Consider the following 23,597-nt stretch of genomic DNA (forward strand, 5'->3'; position numbering starts at 1 on the left):
CCAGTCACCATCTACTAACTGTATACGATTTGAACCACACACCATCTACTAACTGTATACGATTTGAAGCAGACACCATCTACTAACTGTATACGATTTGAACCACACACCATCTACTAATTGTATACGATTTGAACCACACACCATCTACTAACTGTATACGATTTGAACCAGACACCATCTACTAACTGTATACGATTTGAACCAGACACCATCTACTAACTGTATACGATTTGAACCACACATCATCTACTAACTGTATACGATTTGAACCAGACACCATCTATTGACCGTATTCGATCTGAACCACACACCATCTACTAACTGTATACGATTTGAACCACACCATCTACTAACTGTATACGATTTGAACCACACCATCTACTAACTGTATACGATTTGAACCACACACCATCTACTAACTGTATACGATTTGAACCACACACCATCTACTAACTGTATACGATTTGAACCACACACCATCTACTAACTGTATACGATTTGAACCACACACCATCTACTAACTGTATACGATTTGAACCAGACATCATCTACTAACTGTATACGATTTGAACCAGACATCATTTACTAACTGTATACGATTTGAACCAGACACCATCTATTGACCGTATTCGATCTGAACCACACACCATCTACTAACTGTATACGATTTGAACCAGACATCATCTACTAACTGTATACGATTTGAACCAGACACTATCTATTGACCGTATTCGATCTGAACCACACACCATCTACTAACTGTATACGATTTGAACCACACACCATCTACTAACTGTATACGATTTGAACCAGACATCATCTACTAACTGTATACGATTTGAACCAGACACTATCTATTGACCGTATTCGATCTGAACCACACACCATCTACTAACTGTATACGATTTGAACCAGACATCATCTACTAACTGTATACAATTTGAACCAGACACTATCTATTGACCGTATTCGATCTGAACCACACACCATCTACTAACTGTATACGATTTGAACCAGACATCATCTACTAACTGTATACGATTTGAACCAGACATCATCTACTAACTGTATACGATTTGAACCAGACACTATCTATTGACCGTATTCGATCTGAACCACACACCATCTACTAACTGTATACGATTTGAACCAGACATCATCTACTAACTGTATACGATTTGAACCAGACATCATCTACTAACTGTATACGATTTGAACCAGACACTATCTATTGACCGTATTCGATCTGAACCACACACCATCTACTAACTGTATACGATTTGAACCAGACATCATCTACTAACTGTATACGATTTGAACCAGACACTATCTATTGACCGTATTCGATCTGAACCAGAGGTCATCTACCGTCGAAGATATGAACAAGACATCATTTATTGACAGTATAGGATTGAAACCAGACACTTTCTACTGACCGTATTCGATCTGAACCAGGGGTCATCTACTGTCTAAGATATGAACCAGACACCATCTATTGACAGTATTCGATTTGAACCAGACACCATCTACTAACTGCATCTACTATCTGAACTAGTCCTGCACTGCAGTGTGAAATATATGTGGTTTATGAGTACAAAACCAATCTAGATTTATGTTAACCAGTACAACCAGCTCGGTGAAATCAGCATAAGGACACAAATAATTTTAGAGGAGAGACATGTATTGTGTAATATAAAAAATTTTAGTCTATATATTAGTCAAGATCTGAACCAGAGACTATTTGTGCTGATTGTGTATGATACAAGCCTTAACACAGATACGAAGGAGTGGTGCAACTCGGGACGTTGACGTCGTTAATAGTTCTTATTTGCTTTCCCCACTGGCGCATGTGCACTACAGACAGACAGACAGACAGATTTTTATGGCGGTCTCACCCCTATTCATTATAACTCTGTTGCATAATAAACTACATGTATGGGCCACTGCTTACTGAGATAAGAGAGACTCTTTTAACAATGTATTCACATGTTTAGCATATATAAAATACAGGTGACGATCAGCTGTGTAAAACACTTTTCTTTTTCGTAAAAAAACATAATATTATCTCACCAAATAAAGGCTATTTTCTGTACATATAACATGTTGATAAGATCTGAGTTTAACTCAGGACCATTTAAGATGACATGGCATTCACCTGCAACAACGTTAAGACACTGAAAACACTTCCTGTCTTCTCGAGGCATGTTGATATATCGTCCTAATTCTATTTGTTGCGGCGCCACATCTGAATTTAGCCAAAGTGGTTCATGTGGGCACGAGGGATAGGGCGGGTGACATACTCATCAAAAGTACAGTCCTATTGAAACAACAGTATACTCTAAGTTTATAACCTTCCGAGCGCGATGGGCGCGATCGGTTAGCCTAGTGGTTAAAGCGGTTCGACTCCCGATATGGGTACAATGTGTGATGCCGATTTAAGGTGTTCCCCGCCGTGATATCGCTGGAATATTGCCATACTCACTCACTCACTCCGAGCACGATGGACCAACGGGGTGTGAAATTGCATTTTTACATTCAATTGTTTGTGAATTTATAAACAAAACGTTTTATCTCTGTAACAATAAACCTATGCTAAAACAATTGTCGGGGTGGGGGGGGGGGGGGGGGGGGGGGGGGGGGATGTTCCAAACCCTGATCTACTAATTCTTATAGCTGTCCAGAGATTACTCCACAAAAATAGTTTACGATCCTGGTTTAGAGGACAAAGACGTATAGATAGTCGAACCACACTTACCCATTGGCGGACTACGGTGGGGGGCCATGCCATGTCACCGCTTACAGCTAAGTTTGGGGTATACCTTTTCAAACCCAGATAAAAACGCATTGCGTGATTCTGTACAGCCTTGATGTCGGACATGTTATTCATTCCCCATATACAAGATCTGTATTCTAAAACAGACCACACCACCGTGCCATATAACGTTATAAGTGTACAGTATTTGCATACCACCTCATATGTTATATTTAGAGATCACTAAACCAAGCGCTCTGCTACCTGAGCTAGCAGCTGCCTTTGCCGTACGTGTATAGTCCAGATATTCTGTTAACAATACCCCTAAATAGCAGTAACTTTCCACAATTTCTGAAATGTGTCCACCACAAATTGGATATACGCAGTTCGTCCACAAGAATGATTGCGGTCGAAAATGTATAATATTTGACTTATTGCTATTTATAGTGTGCTTTTATTACAGCAGGCACCGTGACTATCAATCATAATGTTAAAAACTGTCTCCGATTCAGCCATTAATAGCATTTAGTGCTCAGAACTAAAGCCTTTATATCAGGCTTGTCTCCGTTGTTGTTGTTATTATCACAGCTAAACACCTTCATTGTGCGCGTCTACGTGCTAGTTTGCATGGTGCCATCGTCTCTGGCCTAGATCCTTTTTATTCTTTCAGGCAGCACCTTCGGGAAAATAACTTCGTTATCCGGGGGGGGGGGGGGGGGGGGGGGGTGAGCTGACCAAACATGTAGATGTCCAGGTCAAGTCGATGCGGAACCAATTATCCATTCTGCTTTACAGCGGATGGCTTGGTGTCCGCTTTATGTCCGCGGATGGTCAACTTGGGAACAACAGTTGCCCTCGCTCATTATTTGGCAATGATACTTGCCTGGCAGCGCTACCTGCATAGCCAACTTGGGTTGTTTGGCAACTGTAGTTGCGGGGCAGCGGTCGTTGCATTGGTAAGCAACATGAGTTGCTTGGCAACGGTTGTTGCAGGGCAGTGGTTCCTGCATTGGATTCAACTAACAGGACTTTAAGTTCGTTTTCGGCAGTTCACCAGTACCTCCACATCCGCGACCATTTCATCCAAATACCATGTCTTGTCTTAATTTCACGTTCCGCTATCATGCAGGATAGCGGGGCCCGGCCTAATGGGGTTATGTCCTTATATCAAACAATATCATCAGCAAAGGCTAGTACATTGATGATGGAGTCATTATTGTCCGATCCACATAGATTTTCCAGATTCTTTGATGGATTCGCTTTTCTTTCTGGACTAAGTTCATACGTGGTCCGGCATATACATTCTTCAGTTGAGGTTTCTCTCCAGCGCACTTATTGTTCCACAGATAGATAACTCGACTGCCCACCATTGCTTACAAACACGACGCTTCTTGTTTCCAAACTGAGAGCTGCAAAGCACATTTGTACATTACACGTGAAACCCTGTACATAAACAAAATCACAATCTATATCACTCTGATTCTAGATTCAAAATAATTTCTCTCAGTGCCTGGGGAACGCTATTGAAGATACAAACGACAGAGGTGTCACAGTTGGATCCGACTTCTGTAATCTTGCTGTTGTACACTCTTCAAAAAAAGAAACGCACAGGTAGTATGTAGTTCATTGAACCTGGCTACACAAAAAATCCGGTATAAAAATAAGATGTATATTATTGGAAAATGTTGGTGGCCTAATAATCGACAAACGGTGCCTGAAAACGCAGCCATTGTCGATTTGCATTGTTTTAAACGGCATTGTTTTCGTACTTATTCAAAAATGTCATGAAGGAAAACAGTAAAGCAAAATGCACGTGCAAGTTATGGCATTCGTAGCTCGCGGTAGTGGCTATAGAAAAGGCAAGCATAAGCCAATAATTTATCATTCAATTGCCGCCTTTGTGACCGATACGCACAGTTCAATTCCACTGCAGACCGTCCGAGAACCGGCCGCCCAAGAGTTACCACCCCTGCACAGGATCGCTACATTCGACTGTCACCTACGTCATCGCAATGCCACAGCTTACGGAGACTGCAGGACGTATCCCTGGTTTGAGGAAGATATCGGACCAGACTGTCAGGAACCATCTTCGCGGGGGGGGGGGGGGGGGGGGGGGGGGGGCATATCCTACACCACGAGATCTGACTTAGTTGTGGTTCAGGGAAATTTGACAGCAGATCGCTACATGAATCAGATTCTTCAACGTCACCTTCTTCCAATCATTGACCGACAGAGGGTGCTGTTTCAACAAGACAACGCTCCTCCGCACACAGCTCGTGTCACGGTAGACTACCTTCATAATGCCAACATCAACGGCTTGTCCTAGCCGTCGAGATCTCCAGATCTCAACCCAATCGAACACCTCTGGGATTTACTCGATCGACGTGTACGTCAACGTCAGAACACACCGCAGACACTCCCACAACTGACCAACGCGTTGCAAGCAGAATGGCGCAGAATTCCGCAGGACAGAATTCGTACACTTATCCAGCCAGTGCCGATGAGATGCAGAGCTGTGATTGCTTCACACGAAATACTGAGTTCAGCGCAACCTTTGGGCCTTATGTGACATGAGTGAGTGAGTGAGTATGGTTTTACGCCGCGTTTAGCAATATTTCAGCAATATCACGGCGGGGAACACCAGAAATGGGCTTCACACATTGTACCCATGTCGGGAATCGAACCCGGGTCTTCGGCGTGACGAGCGAACGCTTTAACCACTAGGCTACCCGACCGCCCCTATGTGACATGACAATGAGTGAGTGAGTTTGGTATTCCAGTTATATCACGGCGTGTCAACTTAATGTGGGAGGAAAGCCCGAAGTGATGCATGTCTTAGACGTTTACCACTTCGGTGAAACCCACGAGCACGGGTATGGTGCTGACAAACCTAGAAAGATAATCGGGACGAACCGGGATTCGAACCCACAAACATAGGTTTCTGGCGTGCCCAAGGGACGCAACTCTGCACAGCGAATTGCGGCGCCTTAGACGACTGGGCCACCCGTGCCCCCGACATGACAATGAACAGTTTTCAATGGTGTTGTACAACGACAATATGTGACTATCGAGCTCCAAAATTTCATATTTGTATCTATGATATTGAATTAAATATATCGACTTTATTAGGTACAATAAAAGTACTAATAATCTACCTGTGCGTTTCTCTTTTTGAAGAGTGTATATATACTGGAATAGTCACTCTAATGGACCAAGACAAAATGGAATCATCAAACTTTAAAATAGACTGACGATCAATCTCTCCCACACATCCTGCCTTACTGACAATATCATTAGGTCCCACAACACAAAATTCACCAAACGATTATAGACTTTCATGTGGACGTTAACAATAATCCAACACTGACATACCACTAGTGGATACGTATGTAATATCATTAGAGTTTATCCTGCCTTTTCAAGTAAAATAGCTGGCATCATTAAGAAAGTCAGTTAACAATCAACCATAACTATTGATGGTTCTGTCCACAACCTCTCGTTCAGGCAGCGTATCAACGCCTTGAACAAAGTCTAGCAAGTGTCGTCAGTGCCCTACATGTTGCCGTGTACACACACACACGCTCTGTCAGTGTCATATTACGCAGCCGTTTCTCCTGGCAGGTTGACTGCTGATGGCGTTGGCGAACGCTCACCACTGACGATACCAGGCTGTAGTGACATCTGATTAACAATGGCCATTGTTTGAGGCAATCCAGACTTGCCAAATCACTCTAGACTTGAGTTGGAGTCATTTTTTAATATATTCCTCAGCGTCTGGGAGACAGACTGGGGTGTGGTACTGACATATGCAGAAACATAATCAGGGCGAAACGGGATTCGAACCCACGACCATGGGTTCTTGCACGTCTGACCGGTGCAATTCAACTTCTCAATTTGCGGCGCCTTGGGGTTGGCTGATGCATTCGCCCGAGCTCCAAACACATATGACAATCAATGAGCGAAGAGTATGGTTTTACGCACCTTTTAACAACATTCCAGCAGAGTCGTGACTGGAGACATCTGAAAACGGCTTTTCACATTATAGACACGTGTGTTAAAAACAGATAAACCTAAAACGGGATAACTGCTAATTTATAATTATGGGAACAGACAACAATCCTTATCTTCACGATGAGGCAGGAGTTATTCCATGGTAATTCTGGGTCAGAATAGTTTCACCGCCGGCTGATCTTACCAGACAGTGTGGACAGTTGCTCATGGTCTCAGCAACTGGTTTGTCTGCCCCACGTTCGGTTAGTAACTAGAATACTCACTCATCCATTTACTCAGTGAGCGAGTATGGTTTTACGCCGCCTTTTTGCAACATTCCAGCTATATCACGGCGGGGAACACCAGAAATAGGCTCCACACATCTTACCCTTGTCGGGAATCGAACCCGGGGCTTCGGCATGACGAGCGAACTCTTTAACAACTCACTCACTCATTTATTTATTTATTTACTCAATCAATTCACTCAATCCGCGGTGTGGACAGATTTTCGTACTATCACCGACTCACTCATTCACTCACTTTCCGACTCACTCATTCTCTCACCGACTCACTCACTCACCTACCGACTCACTCATTCTCTCACCGACTCACTCACTCACTCACTCACCGACTCACTCACAGACTCACTCATTCACTCACTCGTCGACTCACTCATTCACCGACTCACCCATTCACTCACTCGTCGACTCACTCATTCACCGACTCACCCATATACTCACTCACAGACTCACTCACAGACTCACTCATTCACTCACTCATCGACTCACTCACAGACTCACTCACAGACTCACTCATTCAGTCACTCACAGACCCACTCACAGACTCACTCACAGACTCACTCACTCATCGACTCACTCACAGACTCACTCACAGACTCACTCATTCACTCACTCATCGACTCACTCACAGACTCACTCATTCACTCACTCAGCGACTCACTCACAGACTCACTCATTCACTCACTCACAGACTCACTCACAGACTCATTCATTCACTCACTCACAGACCCACTCACAGACTCACTCACAGACTCACTCACTCACTCACTCATCGACTCACTCACAGACTCACTCATTCACTCACTCAGCGACTCACTCACAGACTCACTCATTCACTCACTCACAGACTCACTCACAGACTCACTCACAGACTCACTCGTTCACTCACTCATCGACTCACTCACAGACCCACTCACCGACTCACTCACAGACTCACTCATTCACTCACTCATCAACTCAATCACTTATTCACCCACTAAGTCATCACGCCGGGAACAACTCGAAGACGAGTATCTGTAGGGACACGACAGGTGTGCACGCAACACGGGGACCGACAGAATCAGTTGACACCATTTTAGGTAGTCGTCTTTGGGGCCTAAATTCGCTTGATCTTGGTTCGAATACCAGTTCACGATGATTTTGTTTCTAGGTTTGTCAGCACCATACCAAGGCTCGTGGGTTTCACGGAAGTGGTAAACGTCTGAGACCAGCATCACTTCGGGCTTTCCTCCCACATTAAGCTGAATACACTGGAATACTGTTCAAATCGGCGTTAAACCAAACTCACTCATTCACAATATATTTAACTAATCTAGAGTTATTCAAGGCGTTTCTAAATGTTCGATAAGGCACAGCTACCCGTGATCACTTATTATTTTAATTTATTTGTAATAATTGAATTCTCCGAGCTACTATCCGATTTATTTTTTTCGGGACATACACGAAAATCACTTAACGCCGAGAATGGTGATTTAGTAAATATTCGAAATTAGCTGGAATAATTAAAAATAAACTGTCGGGCAAAAGAAAGTATACACTTGACAATAGGATTTGACCAAAATGATAACAAACGTTATCAAAACGTTACTAGGGTGAAACATGTCGCCTAAACACTGCAAGCTTAAGGCTCAAAACACAACTACGATACTCGTATAAAAAAAATCACCATCGAATAACCATTTCTTGTTTGTTTAATTTTTATCCACCATCAAACATGGGTGTATACTTTCTTTTGCCCGCCAGTGTAGTCATTTGATGACTGATATCACAGAACAGAGAACTTCAACGGCATTTTTGTGTGCATGATGGTTCTTTATTCAACAAAGGTGAGGGTTAAAGACTAGGGGTACATGTCCTTCCGGCATTAAGGGGGTTAACATTCGTTCACATGCCTCTCGTGAGTTCTGGCGCATATGTCATCTATAAAGTCAAACTCTGCCTCTCGACATTCTGAGTGTGTGAGCGGGTCTTTTCTCTTATTTTATATAAATGCAGAATCTAAGCAATGTTCTCAATGACAACAACTGATATCTATATTTCCGAACCTGTATTGTCAGCCTGTGTTATATAAACGACACATGTCCACCCCGTGTCAGAGAGAGATGGTGAGGTACGAGGATATATATTGAAGCGTGCGTATAATCCTTAGCTGTAGTTCTTATCCTATGTTTTCTGTATTTGTGTCGTTGCGATAATTGATATGCAAAACTGGGTTTATTAAATGATTACTTTTAGTTCTTCGTGATATCTATTTCTGTCCTGTGAATAACAACTGAATTTTAATTTTGAAAAAGTATATTACACCAATAAGCTAATATCATTATATATTGTCATGAGCACAATCAAGCAAATGTGAATTTTCTACATTGACAGTTGATCCAATATGTTTTGTGTGCAAATATATTCACCATTTCGAAATCAGCTATGTAGACTGTACTTTAAAGGCACACCATACCTCTAGCCTCAGTAAAATATATCGGTTTGTTGTTGTTGTTGCTGTTTTAAAACTCAGTGATATATATTATGTGTGGCTAGCCAATACATCTTTTGCTTTGATTATCTCCCTTGAATGAAGGGAGATAAACAAGTTCGAAACCGTTGAATATTGAGAAGTCAGAAGAAGAGTTGACAAACAAGCCAGGATAATAGATCTGTTTTAAAATGTCTTTGAAGGTTATTCGTTTCTGAATGCTCTTGGATTATTTCTTAGTTACTTATATATTTTGTATCGTCTACCTTGGTAGGTAAACTTGTTATGAATGCTGCCCTTTCATGGCAAAAAAATATGAAAACAATATTGAAAAGGCTCAGGCTAATTGGCGGTCGCGGAAAATTTGATTAAAGTTCCTCAACCAGGACTTTGTAGTCTTTTCATTCAAAAGTTCTGATGTACATCAGCATGATCAGTCAAGCAGTCAATTGTTACCCTGATTACCCTCCATCACCCGAAATACATGTGGTCACTTTTCACTTTCAGTGTAGTCATGAGTCATGATGTTCTAAATTTATTCAGCTAATGAAAAGATTAGGACACGTGCAAAGCAATGTGTAGAGCAGATATCATCAGACTTTGGTACAAATTGCACATGATGTCAAGCGATATATTTTGCTGTTTGTGCAAAGTAATCTGTTTACAATGCTGCAAGGTTTTCTGCAGAAGTGTATTCACTGTTCTTGTAATATATAGTTCCTTATTGGTAAATACAACTTCCTTTGATTTTTCAGCCATGTTTGGGAGACATGTGGGCTGAGAACACATTAGAGCGAGCTTCAAGGGTAGGGCAGGAAGTGCTGGAAAGAACCAGGGCCAGGAAGGTGGAGTGGCCATCACACAAGCAGTATGGCCACAACCCTGTACAGGTGAGAAAACCAGAACCAGGTTCCAGAGTTGATCCTAAGTGTCCCAAGCCTAATGGCTATAGTTGTTGCAATTGTTAGCATGGTTATAGTTCCCCTTGCATCCATTACTTTTGTCAGGAGCTATTTCCATGATTTCGTCAATAAATGATGATAAATCGTTTTACCGAATTTTTCTTTCAAATGGTTTGGCTATTGTTTATATTCATATACATGATGTAGTGATATGAAGAGATATCTAGGTGGTGTACTCATAAAATGCCCGCGTATTAAAATCATCTCGTCACTACACGGTTGGGAACATAGTTGTTTCCCTTTCTCATACCAGTATCCTGTGAGCATAGTTGTTAGCAGAGTTGCATGCCTGAGGTGTGGCATAATTGTGGGTTCGTATCCTGGTTCATGTTTCTAGGTTTGTCAGTACCATACCCATGCCATTGGATTTCACCAAAGTGGTAAACATCTAAGACCTGCGTCATTTCGGCCTTTCCTCCAACATCAAGCTGACTTACCATGATCTAACTGAAATAGTGTTAAAAGCACCATAAAACACATCTGACTGTCTCTCTCCATGTGTCCACCAGGACCCCCATGTGTACACGTCGCTGGATGATGCACTGGCCAGTATGCTGCACTATATGTCGGTGACCACCAAGAACTGCAAGGTGAGCTTGAACATAGAAATACTGTAATCAACCTATTTTAGGCTGTTTCCCCCTTAACCAGAGTAAAATAAAACCTGTGTAGATCCGGGTTAGAATAGGTCATGCTTGTTTGCCATAAAAGGTGATTATGCTTGTTGTAAGAGGCGACTAACGGGATCTGGTAGTCAGGCTTGCTGGCTTAGTTGATGTATCGTCGGTCCATGCTAGATTATTTACAGACCGTCATCATATAGCTGGAATATTGCTGTGTGCGGCTTTAAACAACAGACAACCAAACAAAAAGTAAGATGAGAGTACCGTAATCTACATGATAAGCGCCCAGGGTCTCTCAAAATTAGAAATAGGGGGCTCTTATTAGAATATTATTTTGGTGAAAAAACAGAGTTGAAAGATCGTTAATTTCGTGGTTTATGCTGACAGCCTGAAATGTTTATATACGACAGATATATTTTTCCTGAATTTAATTGCCCATAATTAAGGGTGCATATAACACGAGTGCATATTATACACGAATGAATTTAAGTCTTGTGTACATTGATCAATCGGTAGGGTGCTATTTGGGATTGATCACTTGCCAATATATCAGCAAATATCGCTGTGGGCCCTTATAAGAGGGGGCGCTTATTACGTTGAATACAGCACTCTCTTTGTACCCCATCCTAAATAAATTTATCACTATCAACCTGATGTGTAACATCGTTCTACATTGAAAACGCTGTATGTCATTTCCTGACTACTCCTCTGATTGTTAATTCCTGATAAGGACAATGCATGTAGGTTTCAATGATATCCTGGCACAGACTGGGAAGGAAGCATTAATATTTGCCAAATTCTTTATGAGGTTGTTTGTATTTCTTTATACCAGCGTTATTACAACAGTGCAGGCAGATCCCAGCGGAGTGCCTCGGACACCCTCCACTGCAGCAGATTCCACACCCCAACATACACCGCAACACACAAGACAAACCCAGTAGGTGCCAGCTATACCATACCTGTCAAGATTTTGAGTTTTAACATGATGCCTTTTTTGCAGAGAAACTTTGTTTGTTTGTTTGTTGTTTAAAGCCACACTTGGCAATATTGCAGCTATATGACAGCAGTCTATAAATAATCAAGTCAAGTCAACCAGAAAATCCAGTGATTGACATCATGAGAATCAATCTATGCAATTGGGATATGATGACATGCATCAACACTTGTCACCGAGCCTGACCACCGATTATAATAGTCGCTAGCTGCATGAGAATGTTTTTATTAATACATAATGGAAAGCAAAAGACTTGTAAAGTCAAATGTCATAAGTGCAAATTAACACCAATATGTTATAAAACTCTAATAAACCCAAATGTGTGCCAGTAATTATCAAGACAAATAGATCATTCATCCCAAATTCAATTGTGAAAAAATGTCTATGGATAAGAAACTGGGGGCCTCCTGTAGATTATTGCAGAGTATGATGTGATCATGCACCTGGCACTGATAAATCATTTAAGGTTTGGTAGGTACTAGGTAGACATGGAGATGTGGGATATCTCATCAGTGGTGGTCATACTCGGTGACTTGGCTGATTGTGTGGCAAGGTACCCTGATAGCATGGAAGGTTGCTTATAATATCAATCACTAGATTGTGTGGTGCAGATTCAATTATTTACTGGCATCTGTCATATCGCTGGAATATTGCTGAGTGCGGCATTAAACAAACAGGAAACCATAGAGTTGCTGGTGGCTTTAACAAATCATGTAAGATTTGTATCACTTTAGATTTTCCTTGTTTATTAGGGGGATGGATGACTCAGTCGTCTAAGGCACCGCAATTCGCTGTGCAGAGTTGCATCCCTTGGGAATGCCAGACACCTATGATCTAGGGTTCGAAAACTTATGTTTCTAGGTTTGTCAGCACCATACCCATGATTGTGGGTTTCACCGAAGTGGTAAACGTCTAAGATCAGCATCCCCTCACATTTCTTCTCACAGTAAGCTTATATGCAGTCATATACCTGGAATACTGTTCAAAGTTGCGTTAAAACTTGCTCACTCGATTATTAAGCTGACACATCATCATTTAAGGCAATGTTAAACCCAACTCATTCACTTACTCTCAGCTTCAGCGGTCAGAGGATGTGCACATTCTGGTCGAGCCTGGAACCTACGCCGTGTCGGCCGGAGCCTGGGGCACACAGTACCAGCAGAAACATGTCGTCCACGTCCGAGAGGGAAACACCGTCAACATGGACTTTGTGTTATGACAGCCTCAGCCTGACATCGGCACATCCTTCTTTTAATATAAGTCATACTAGTCATTATCATGATTATCTTACTGTTGATATAGCAGTCACTATATTAAACACAGATGGCTTTTTTGGCCACCATGTCAATGATGTGAACATTAAAATTTGATATATCTCTGCCAATGCAATATCCTGTCACATCGATGCCAAATATTATATTGATATAACTTGCCCAAACGTTATTGCCAAAGTTTATAATAAGTGATAAGGCTTCCATTCCCTTTTTATTGTTTTGTTACCCATGCTGTGTCAATTCTACAAATATAGTGAGCAGTGTCATTATTGGAGTTGTTTTTTAAGGAACTAGAGTTCTTCCAGTTTGGACACAGAAAACATTCAGAACAATCTGTGTTCACTTATTTCAAATGTAGTGCATTGTTTACTGTTTCTATACTTTTACAAATATAGAGTTGTGAGATTTAATTATACAGAATCTCTTTCAGCTTTACAATAAGAAACTGTCATTATGTAAGGCTATCAATTTACATTAAATCAGTTATACAAATAGCCTACAGCATTATAGCTTTAACAGTGCAAGTGTAACATATTTAGGATAAGTTCAATGATTTAGAACTGTGTGTGAGTAATTCAGTATTATTTTGGTGCCTAATTTCATTTAAATCCGACCTGTCACTCCAATATGATACCTCTCTGCATGATGTTCTGGAGATGCAGATTTCTGAATCAAGGTGGAAGAGGAATGAAGCCAAATTGTTTAACAAACCTGACATCTGATTGGCTCAAGATCCCACTCATCTGATTGGGCTGTCAAAGGTCACTCAGGGTTCACTACATGCGTCCTTCTATGGAGGTGTCCTGAGATCTTAATGCAGAGAGGTATCATATTGGAGATGAGATCTAATTTGAAGGAGATAGTGCTACCCCAAATCATGTCAATCAAAATGACTGCCCAAACAAAATAGTGTTTCTCCTTTGACAAATTTGAGATGTTTCAACATGTTCAAGGGTTTTGTCAGATGTCATTATCAAAGAGAAGGGGTGATAAGGGCAGGTGATTAGAAATATGTTGTTTTTATTTGGATTAATCATGCTTATTATCACCTGTTCAATGAATATTAAGTTACCCCTGATGAAGGAAAGTTATGAAACTGGCTCTGGAGTTTCTGGTTCTGAACAGGCTCTGATTCTAATGGAAGTTTGTGTGGAACATTACTGATAGACTTTTCTATAATTCTTTGTTCCACTAAAAGTCATACCTTCTTTCATCTCCCTAATGAGATTCCTATAGCGGTGCTTAACAAGTGGTAAATATCAAGATAACTCAATCTTGCCTGTTTCTTTGTCTGTGGTAGATGTTTTCAGACTAATTGTCCCAAGCAGTGCTATGATGTAATGTAGGTCTGCAACAGCTGTGGAGATGATGTACAGGGCTTAGATCCACTTCAACAGACTGATGTTACCAGAGGTGTTACAGGGCTTAGATCCACTTCAACAGACTGATGTTACCAGAGGTGTTACAGGGCTTAGATCCACTTCAACAGACTGATGTTACCAGAGGTGTTACAGGGCTTAGATCCACTTCAACAGACTGATGTTACCAGAGGTGTTACAGGGCTTAGATCCACTTCAACAGACTGATGTTACCAGAGGTGTTACAGGGCTTAGATCCACTTCAACAGACTGATGTTACCAGAGGTGTTACAGGGCTTAGATCCACTTCAACAGACTGATGTTACCAGAGGTGTTGGAACTGCTGTACTTTACACAGAAAGCCTCAAAACAAGTATCACTTAACGGTTAATATAGTGGAACCCTGTTAAACTGGAGAGTAGCATTTCCATTGATATCATCCTGATTAACAACTGTCCAGATTTCACTCTAATAAACCTTTGTATAAGTGCGAGGTTTCTGGATTAGCAGGGTCTGGACTAAGTTTTCAGTATACATGTTGTATCTTGATTGCTGTAGTTCTTGGTTTTCAGGACCATTTACCCTTTTTTTAAGTCTGTGCAATAATCTGTGTGCGTGCATTCGTGTGTCCATCTTATGATAGGATGTGCAATACATATTCTTCCTATTGTGTAGTCTTGTGTTGAAGAATGTGCCTGTTGAACATATTTTGCAATGGTTGAGTGAGTGTGTAATGTCACGGGAGCAGCAATATTGCATTCATTAATAGTGATTGTGGGGCTCAAGTCTTTGAAAGGCATTTAAAAGTGATACACATAAGGAAGAAAATTTATGTATGTCAACTTCTTTATTATGAGGAACACAACATTCTGAGTGTATACTTACTCGTTCATCATTCACCTGAAGGAGTAAGTATATACATATATATATGTACTGCAAAACGTTGTGCTCCTCATAATAAAAAAGTTGACATCCATAAATTCTCTTCCTGATTGTGGTGCTGCTAAGAGAAATTGTGCATGTTTTCATTCTTACTTATTTTCAAAAACATTTAGGTTAATTTCATGCCTGAACAATATCTTTCATGTTACATGTCCAAATCTCACCACAAATAGCTGTAAGATTGTTGATGCTGTGTTGAGCAATATTCACTCACATATTCCAGTATCAGGGTTATATTGTTGGTTTGGATATATGTGATGTGATAATGGTACATATTTACTTATATCACAGTGCAGAATAAAGTTTATTTTACTAAATTTATTTTGTGTTCATTATTTGTTATGTCCACCTGTCCTCTATTTTGTATTGTCAATGAATCCAAAGATACATGTGTGCAAATGTACAAAATGACCACAGCCTTTTGTTAGTTCCATGACCATATATATCCGGTTCCCCCCATTCTCCATTTGTTGTTTGATGCTACACTCCACAGTATTCCAGCTGTGAATAATGAAATCTGGACAAAACAATCCGGTGACTGATATTATGACCACTCTATCTGGGTACGATCACGCACTATCACCTAGGTAACTGAGCTTGATCAACCATCTATTGACTGATTAAATCACAACAATCATAGGTTGCTATGGGACCAATTCTATCCCACAGGGTTGATAACTCTCCATAACCCAATACAGGCTTATCTGCATGGACTTCAAAATCCTACACCGGAAGATTATTGCACTTACATAGCGACATGCATGCACGTGTGGGGCTGCTCCGGTCTAATGCCGGTTATATAGTGCTAGCCCATCAACATCATGCCCCAGTCCGACACACACTGAGCAAGCTGACCTGTCCTTGTTTTATCCCCTAAATGCCAAGCCCCAGGGAAAGTAACATCTACATTAATGTGTTTTGTAACTTTCCACTCTCCAAGCAGACACCCTATACAGGTGTATCAACATGGACCTCAAAGCCTTGGACAAGAGTTACTGTGTAGGACATTTAACAAGGCAGTGCTGAATGTTGCTGTTAAAGGGTTGTTTGCTCTCAGTGTAGTATGAGGTTCCACTGCATATAGTTTTCACAGCTCTGGGACAGTAAGACTGATTTGCTTTGAGCGTGAATGTTTTACATTGTAGTCAGCAAGTTTTCACCTTTGTGACTTTGACCTGAACTGAATGAACTCTGGACCAAGCATGACAACGATCAACAACGATCCATAGTCAGGGAACAACAAACAGCCACGTGACATGGCCTTAAAATGACAGGAAAATGCTTCAGGACAAGCATGGTGTATTTGAGACCCATTCCGAGTTCTTGTAGACACTTTTGTTATGTCCTAGAAGGAACATAGTTCCCATAGGATTTTTTCCAACGCTGGCTGAGATGACTAAACAGGATAAGATGTGTTTGTTGTTTAATGACTGAGGACAGTAAATAACAATCAAGTGATCAATATTGTGAGCAACGATCCATGCCATCGGGTATGCACACATGCAATCAACCCTGCCACCAAGCCTGACGACCCAATTCATTTGGTCGCCTCTTACAACCAGCATAGACTGCTGGGGACCTATTCTAACCTGGAATCCCCCCCAGCGGAACAATAAGGTGTGTCATGTGATAAATACATTGTAGATAATATTCAATATTATAATAATAAAAACAAAAATTCAGGCTTACATAATTTTATTGTCATCTAATTTGAAATATGGCAAAAAAGTAAATATTTTCTTGCTGTACATAACTTGACACTTGAACAATTCAGATCTACTCTGCAATGTGGAGTGGCTAATTTTAAGTCAGTTCTGGCAAGGAATGGACAATAAAACAATTTCAAATCTCACTGTGCATTAGGGGAAAAACTGAAATAGTCTAAGGGAGATGACTCTGTTTTCTGCAGTACTTATCAATAAAATTACTTCTGAAGTTTCTACAGTGAAGTAGCTTCTTAGTTTTCCATTTCATGATCTAAGCATCATATGATCCTGAAACATACCCATCATGTTTGACATGTGGACTTTCACCTACTTCCCTCAAATGCACATAAAGATGCAACAAGAAAATAACAAATGACAAACAGCATATCTACTGTAACACAGACTTAAAATATATATAACACTTGGAGATGAGCAATGATAACAATGCATACTCGGACAGGTGATGCTTTCTTCACCAACCACAGGGGCAGGCCTTCGAAGGGAACTTCACACATCTTGCCCACATTACACAGAGCAATTGTAATGCCGACTGTCGTAACACAGAGTTGTAGCCCTATGATTTACATAATAGTCTGTAGCTCTATGAATGTCCTAACCTAGATTTACGGTAGTTGTAGCTCTGACAGTCATAGCACAGATAACTGAGACAAGACTGGTGAGAGCTGTGAGATCCACTTGTCACAAATGTAGCAGTCTCATCTCTAAAGGGGAGTAAAAGGAGAAGAATCCTATTATCACCAACAACCAAATTAATGAGTCTCTCATGATTTGATCCCAATTCCCCTCTTACTACTGTAAGTTTACTGGTTATTTCATAAGAGCAACTTCATTCAGTCATGAACAAAATATCCCATTTCGTACTGGTAAGCAGTAAGTGCTTCAAATGTTACTTTTCATGTCATCCAAAATGATATACCTTAGATTTGTTAGGTTGTGTCGTGTAGCATCTTATTCTCCACCCTAAATATCTATCCTACTTAATATATATTTACACATTGCAGGTGTTGGAATGACAAGCCTACCCTCTTATGAGGAAGATGCTTGAGATATTACACTGTAACCATGGAAACAAGGAATGGAACACTTTGGGTCATAAATAACTGGCTATGTTTTCAATAAATAGAGAAAGTATGTACTGTTGAATATCACATGTGTATTTTTGATTTATTGAAGATGTTGGAATTTTATGATCTGGGATAATTGGTGTTATACCTGAACTAAAGGACTCATAGCGACGCACTGGAAACCATTTACAGACGATTAAACAAGGAACCTTCTTTCTCTGACAGCATAGTCGCCTCTTACAGCAAGCATGGGTTGCTAAAGCCAATTCTAACCCGGATCACGGGTAACTTTCTTATGTACTAAACCAAATGTTAAAACACTTCAGAACAATGCAGCCAACAGGTGTAAGATGGAATACTGTTCTCAGCTAGACAAGAACCATGTCAGAGCAAGGACAGGTCTTATCAAATCGCAGCTTTTAATTGGTATCAGGCGCCATACAAATTCATTATTTATTATAAGCTCACATCTATCAAATATATGCAGAGAGTGTTATTCACAATACGTCTGAAAAATGGTTTCCAAATGCCTTCCTTTCTACACTAATTCTAGGTCTGTCATACAAGTATTTGGACTCTAATCGATGAAAAGGGTAGGACATAAAGGTGTGGGTGGTACATCTAGGAGAGATGGGAAAGCAAGAAATAAAGCTGGCCATTTTAAGTTATGAATGTACCATGTGTCAACGCTGAGAGCCTGAGACCCAAACAGTTTACGAGCACAGCCTGCCCAAACAGTTTATGAGCACAACCTGCCCAAACAGTTTATGAGCACAACCTGCCCAAACAGTTTATGAGCACAGCCTGCCCAAACAGTTTATGAGCACAACCTGCCCAAACAGTTTACAAGCACAGCCTGCCCAAACAGTTTATGAGCACAACCTGCCCAAACACAACCTAAGCACAAAGCAGGAGCAGAAAGACAAGAAACACATTATGCAAGACAAACATAGTCACTCCATTAGTTATAGCAGTGAGATCAGAAAGTGGAATTTATACAATTTACAGTGTCTTTAACAAATAAACACAATCTATGCCTTCAAATTACCACAAGTACAAGAACTGTAAAGATATGATACACCTTCAGAATATTTGGAGTCAGATTTTCAATAAAAATGTGTTACATACCTATATATGTGATCACAAATGTACAAATGTTTCAAATACTTACATATTTACAGTATCAACATATTACTTCTACAGGATAAATTATCTCCAAATTGTAAATATATCTCCAAAGCTGTACAGCATCTCTACGTTTTGTTATCCTAACTGACAGCAATAAATATAATATCAGCATGCTGACGATATGACCATACATACTACACGAACATGGGCTTCCTCAAACCTAAGGCGCCATGTTTAGTTTTCAAATCTCAGTGGCCCAACATCAAACTCCCAGCAAAACAGAACTTCACAACAACTAATATAAAAACACAAATATCTACCTCCTTGTTTACTTTTAACCACAAATCTGTCTATTCAGCACAAAACTGTCTATTATTCACAAATGGTTCTACTGATCACAAAGTCTTCTAATCATCACAAAATGTTCTAATAACCACAAAACCTTTAGAAGCCACACAACTTACACTAAATCACAGTCAACGACTCAATGTGACGTTCCATACTTTCAGCAGAATGTCCCGTGACGCCATGTGGTGCTCTGCAAGGTTCTCCCTCCTCCTCGTTACCCAAGTTCCCATGTCTACCATTTCCTCAGTCACCCTTCAAGCTCATTGTAATGTCTTGGTTTATGAAACTTTCAACCCAAAATTTACAAATAATAGTTTTACTTTTACTTATCATGGATTTAAATACTTCCTAAGAGGAACAGGCATATTTTCCTCATCTATTTTCTCAATATTTCAACCCTCTCATAGAATGGAACCCCATGATTGGAATGGCACATTCTACCCAAATCCAGGTCTCCAGTGTAACAAGTAAACAAACTAACCACTAGACCAATCTTATGCCTTTCTGAAGGCATCTTCCCGAGGCAAGAGAGTTAATTGACTTTAAAAGTCCAGTTTCCACCCTTGCCGAACTAGGCTGGAATTCGGCTCGATCGTAGCGCCACCAGTGGCTATTAAGAGTTATGTCCCTTCTATGCCTCTCCTATGGACCAATCAGATTCTACCTCACGTATCACTTGCATTTGCTTCAAACAAACGGTGGCGCCAAGTCAAGACGATCTGATCAATAATCAAGATCTATATATTGTGATAAAAGGAGTCTTACATTGCGAAGTGCATCAAATCATGTGAGCACCTTGATTAAAAACATGAAAAGATTAAGAAAATATCTGTTGACGAGTTAGTGGTGCACATGCTTTGCAAATCCTGCAATTGACCGAAATCTGCATGACAGTTTAAGAACCGGATTTCAATTTCGAAGCGCGATTTTGATTGGACTATGCATAGACTCGTTAGTCCAGCCTAAATGTAACTCCATAATACCAGCCTAGTCCGGCAAGGGTGGAAACTGGACTTTTATAGTCAGTTAAGGCCCTTGCCTCTGGGAGATGTTCTGAAGGTGAGTACACCGTGTGTCTCGGACAGACTGAAATGGGTTGGACAATACATGAGGAACAAAGACACAGAAACCTCTGTAACCATAGTAATCATACAATATTCACATCGTCAAGCTTCCTTCATGAACTTCCAAAGCACCACATAGACACTTGGTGGATTACACTTGGCATCTTGCTATACTCTACAATCTTCACCACCACAGACTCTCGGGCATCACGTTCTGTCCAGTCTCACACACTCACTATAGTTCTTTGGTCACAGGGAAATACTAAGCAGCCTTTCATCAAACCCTTTCCTAAAGATGCACATAACTTTCTCCATCATTCACATTATTTGGTACGAGATATTTTGAATAGATGAATGGCAACATAGCACATGATGTCCTTGTGTATAACACTGATAACAGCACATGGAGTACCTGTAGCACTTGCAGACAATGTATCGGCGTGTTACACACAATGCACTTTAAACAATGTCATACATATTTCTAACTAGTAATAATATTTGGAAATTATTTAATCCATAATCCTGTGATACAAGATACAAGAGACAAACCATTTTATCTTTGAATGAAGGGGGTTATTCCAAAAATAATGAAGCCGATCGGCAAATGTCGGAAAAAAATCCTTTGTTCAAATTTTGGTTTAAGAAGTAATTAATAGATGAAAGAATTCCAAATATCACTATGGTAACATGGATGCAAAAACATCATTTTGTCAGTTGATGTCTCCCATCCCATCCCCCAAACTAAAATGGTCCGTCCCAAAGCTGAGACTAGAATAAAGACTAGGTGTTGTCTCCCCTTGATTAAGGTCTTCAATATTGGCAAGCGTTGTTCTGTAGCACAGATGAAATTTGATATGTTAGTACACTGTAAGAATACATTTGTAAATATCCACATGGCTATAAACTTTATTGCAGGATGTACAGTAGCTGAAGTTATCCAAAATAGTTCTAAACATTATACAACATAAATACATTAAATAGCATCCTCCGTACTGGTATTGTACAAAAACTACTCAGTCCTTTCCCATTCATACCCTGTATACAATAACATCTGTATTAGCCATTTCCAGGGCTAGTGAGTATAGCAGGAGTACCCTGAACATGCATATAAATTGTCATCAATTGAGCAGCAATTGCTTGGACTGTAATGTAAAAACTAAAATAAATAGCATCTTTTTCACTGATGTTCCAGTGGTCGTTACAAGGAAGAAGATAATTATCACATTGTCAAACCCTCCATAGTGTATTAATAAATCGCTACAATGCTCATGTCCCTTCAGAAAGCATCAAAACTTATTTATTAACCTAAGATTGCACCTGAAAGACGGGTAGAACAATTTACATCAGGTGGTTTGCAAATATATGTCGTACTGAAGACAATAAAAACTAAAAAACTAAAATTATTTCAGAAGTTACTTTTAACCAAAATCTATAGAATTCAATAACAAGAAAACCTCAACCTGAACTACTATGACATAAGTCATTTATGTTCTCATGTGAATGTCACATCATCCTTGGCCTACCGACAAGCACATGTTCAATATCTCCAAAAAGAAAATGTCATACATTTCTACCTCATTTCAATTATCTATTTTCAAAATGCTAGGTTTGAAAAACAAATGTGTGACTTGAGTACCTAACAAAAACTAGACTAGAAAAAGTTTCAAATATATTGCTATTCATAAAATGTAGTGAGAAAATGAGAGATTCTTCCATGACATAAATAATGTAAACCATGCTTATTGCAGTGCCTCACCTACAACTCATTCATTGTAAATAGTGATAACTTCACTGATACATACTACGATTTTTCGAACTTCAAGAATTTGGGTAGTTATAAAATGACCCTAAAACTTAAATAGCAACCGTTGTAAGTACGAAGATATACAAATTAATCTTAAACAATGAAATACCCAGACATTTGATTCATAGCTCAACGTGGTAATGATATCAAAAACAACTTTACACAAGTAAAACAAACAAAAAAAACAATATCACAAATTACTGCAAAAAATGCAGTACTTACGACCATGTTTTCTCTAATGTCTCTCTATCCCTTGATGAGTACAAGCTTAACATAGTATAAATTGTGTGATTGTCTTACACCCCAATGGCACTGTCATTGATGAAAATCATAACTATATACACTCATCCTATCAAGATGGTTTCACAGGACACTGGAGTACTGCATCTTTCACAGAAGTTTCATCCAAAATATTCTACTCCTATTGTTGATGAGTCATAACCAATGCAGCCTATTTTCATCAGACAGCAAATGTACTACAAAAACACATCCATGTGACAGTAAAAGGGATTGTATATTTTACCCTTGTAGCACGGGTTGCGAGCAGTACCTTTGATCTTACCCGTGCTGTATCATGGTAGTAAGAGCACGGTTTGTTAAAGATTATTACCATTGGCTGATGCCAAGATCAGCAAGCCCCGGTCCTTTTGTCTGTCAATCAAATGCCAAGCCAAACCGTGCTCTTACTGCCCAAACAACTCGTCTTGGTGTGTTGTAACTATAACTTAAAACATGGGATTAAGCATCGACATGATGTTCCTATTATTTTGTTATCAGTATCTGGTACAATCAAAG

At 40.1% G+C, this 23,597-nt stretch overlaps 1 protein-coding gene and 1 long non-coding RNA gene across 4 annotated transcripts; one reads left to right on the forward strand and one right to left on the reverse strand.

Moving 5' to 3' along the window:
• Positions 1 to 9,608: 9,608 nt before the first annotated feature.
• Positions 9,609 to 15,988, forward strand: LOC124110985. 3 transcript variants are annotated; one of them, XR_007218276.1, is made up of 6 exons: positions 9,620 to 9,717; positions 10,270 to 10,404; positions 10,986 to 11,066; positions 11,932 to 12,036; positions 13,169 to 15,010; positions 15,057 to 15,988. XR_007218276.1 is itself a non-coding variant. In XM_046470511.2 (5 exons), exons 1-5 carry the CDS (start codon positions 9,706 to 9,708, stop codon positions 13,310 to 13,312), a joined length of 477 nt encoding a protein of 158 aa, XP_046326467.2. In that variant the 5' UTR covers positions 9,609 to 9,705; the 3' UTR covers positions 13,313 to 15,988. The 3 variants fall into 3 exon arrangements, 2 of the variants coding, with proteins under 2 accessions (XP_046326467.2, XP_046326476.2); XM_046470511.2 differs by having other exon boundaries at positions 9,609 to 9,717; positions 13,169 to 15,988; XM_046470520.2 differs by having other exon boundaries at positions 9,662 to 9,784; positions 13,169 to 15,988.
• Positions 15,989 to 17,345: 1,357 nt separating this feature from the next.
• On the reverse strand, positions 17,346 to 20,568 carry LOC124110994. Its single transcript, XR_007218277.1, has 2 exons — positions 19,237 to 20,568; positions 17,346 to 19,184 (listed from the first exon to the last, which is right to left on the reverse strand). It is a non-coding gene; the product is annotated as an uncharacterized LOC124110994 (long non-coding RNA).
• Positions 20,569 to 23,597: the final 3,029 nt, after the last annotated feature.

The sequence above is a fragment of the Haliotis rufescens genome, unplaced genomic scaffold, assembly GCF_023055435.1.
Source record: "Haliotis rufescens isolate VD_foot unplaced genomic scaffold, xgHalRufe1.0.p SCAF_5, whole genome shotgun sequence".
In the NCBI taxonomy this organism is placed as follows: Eukaryota; Metazoa; Mollusca; class Gastropoda; order Lepetellida; family Haliotidae; genus Haliotis; species Haliotis rufescens.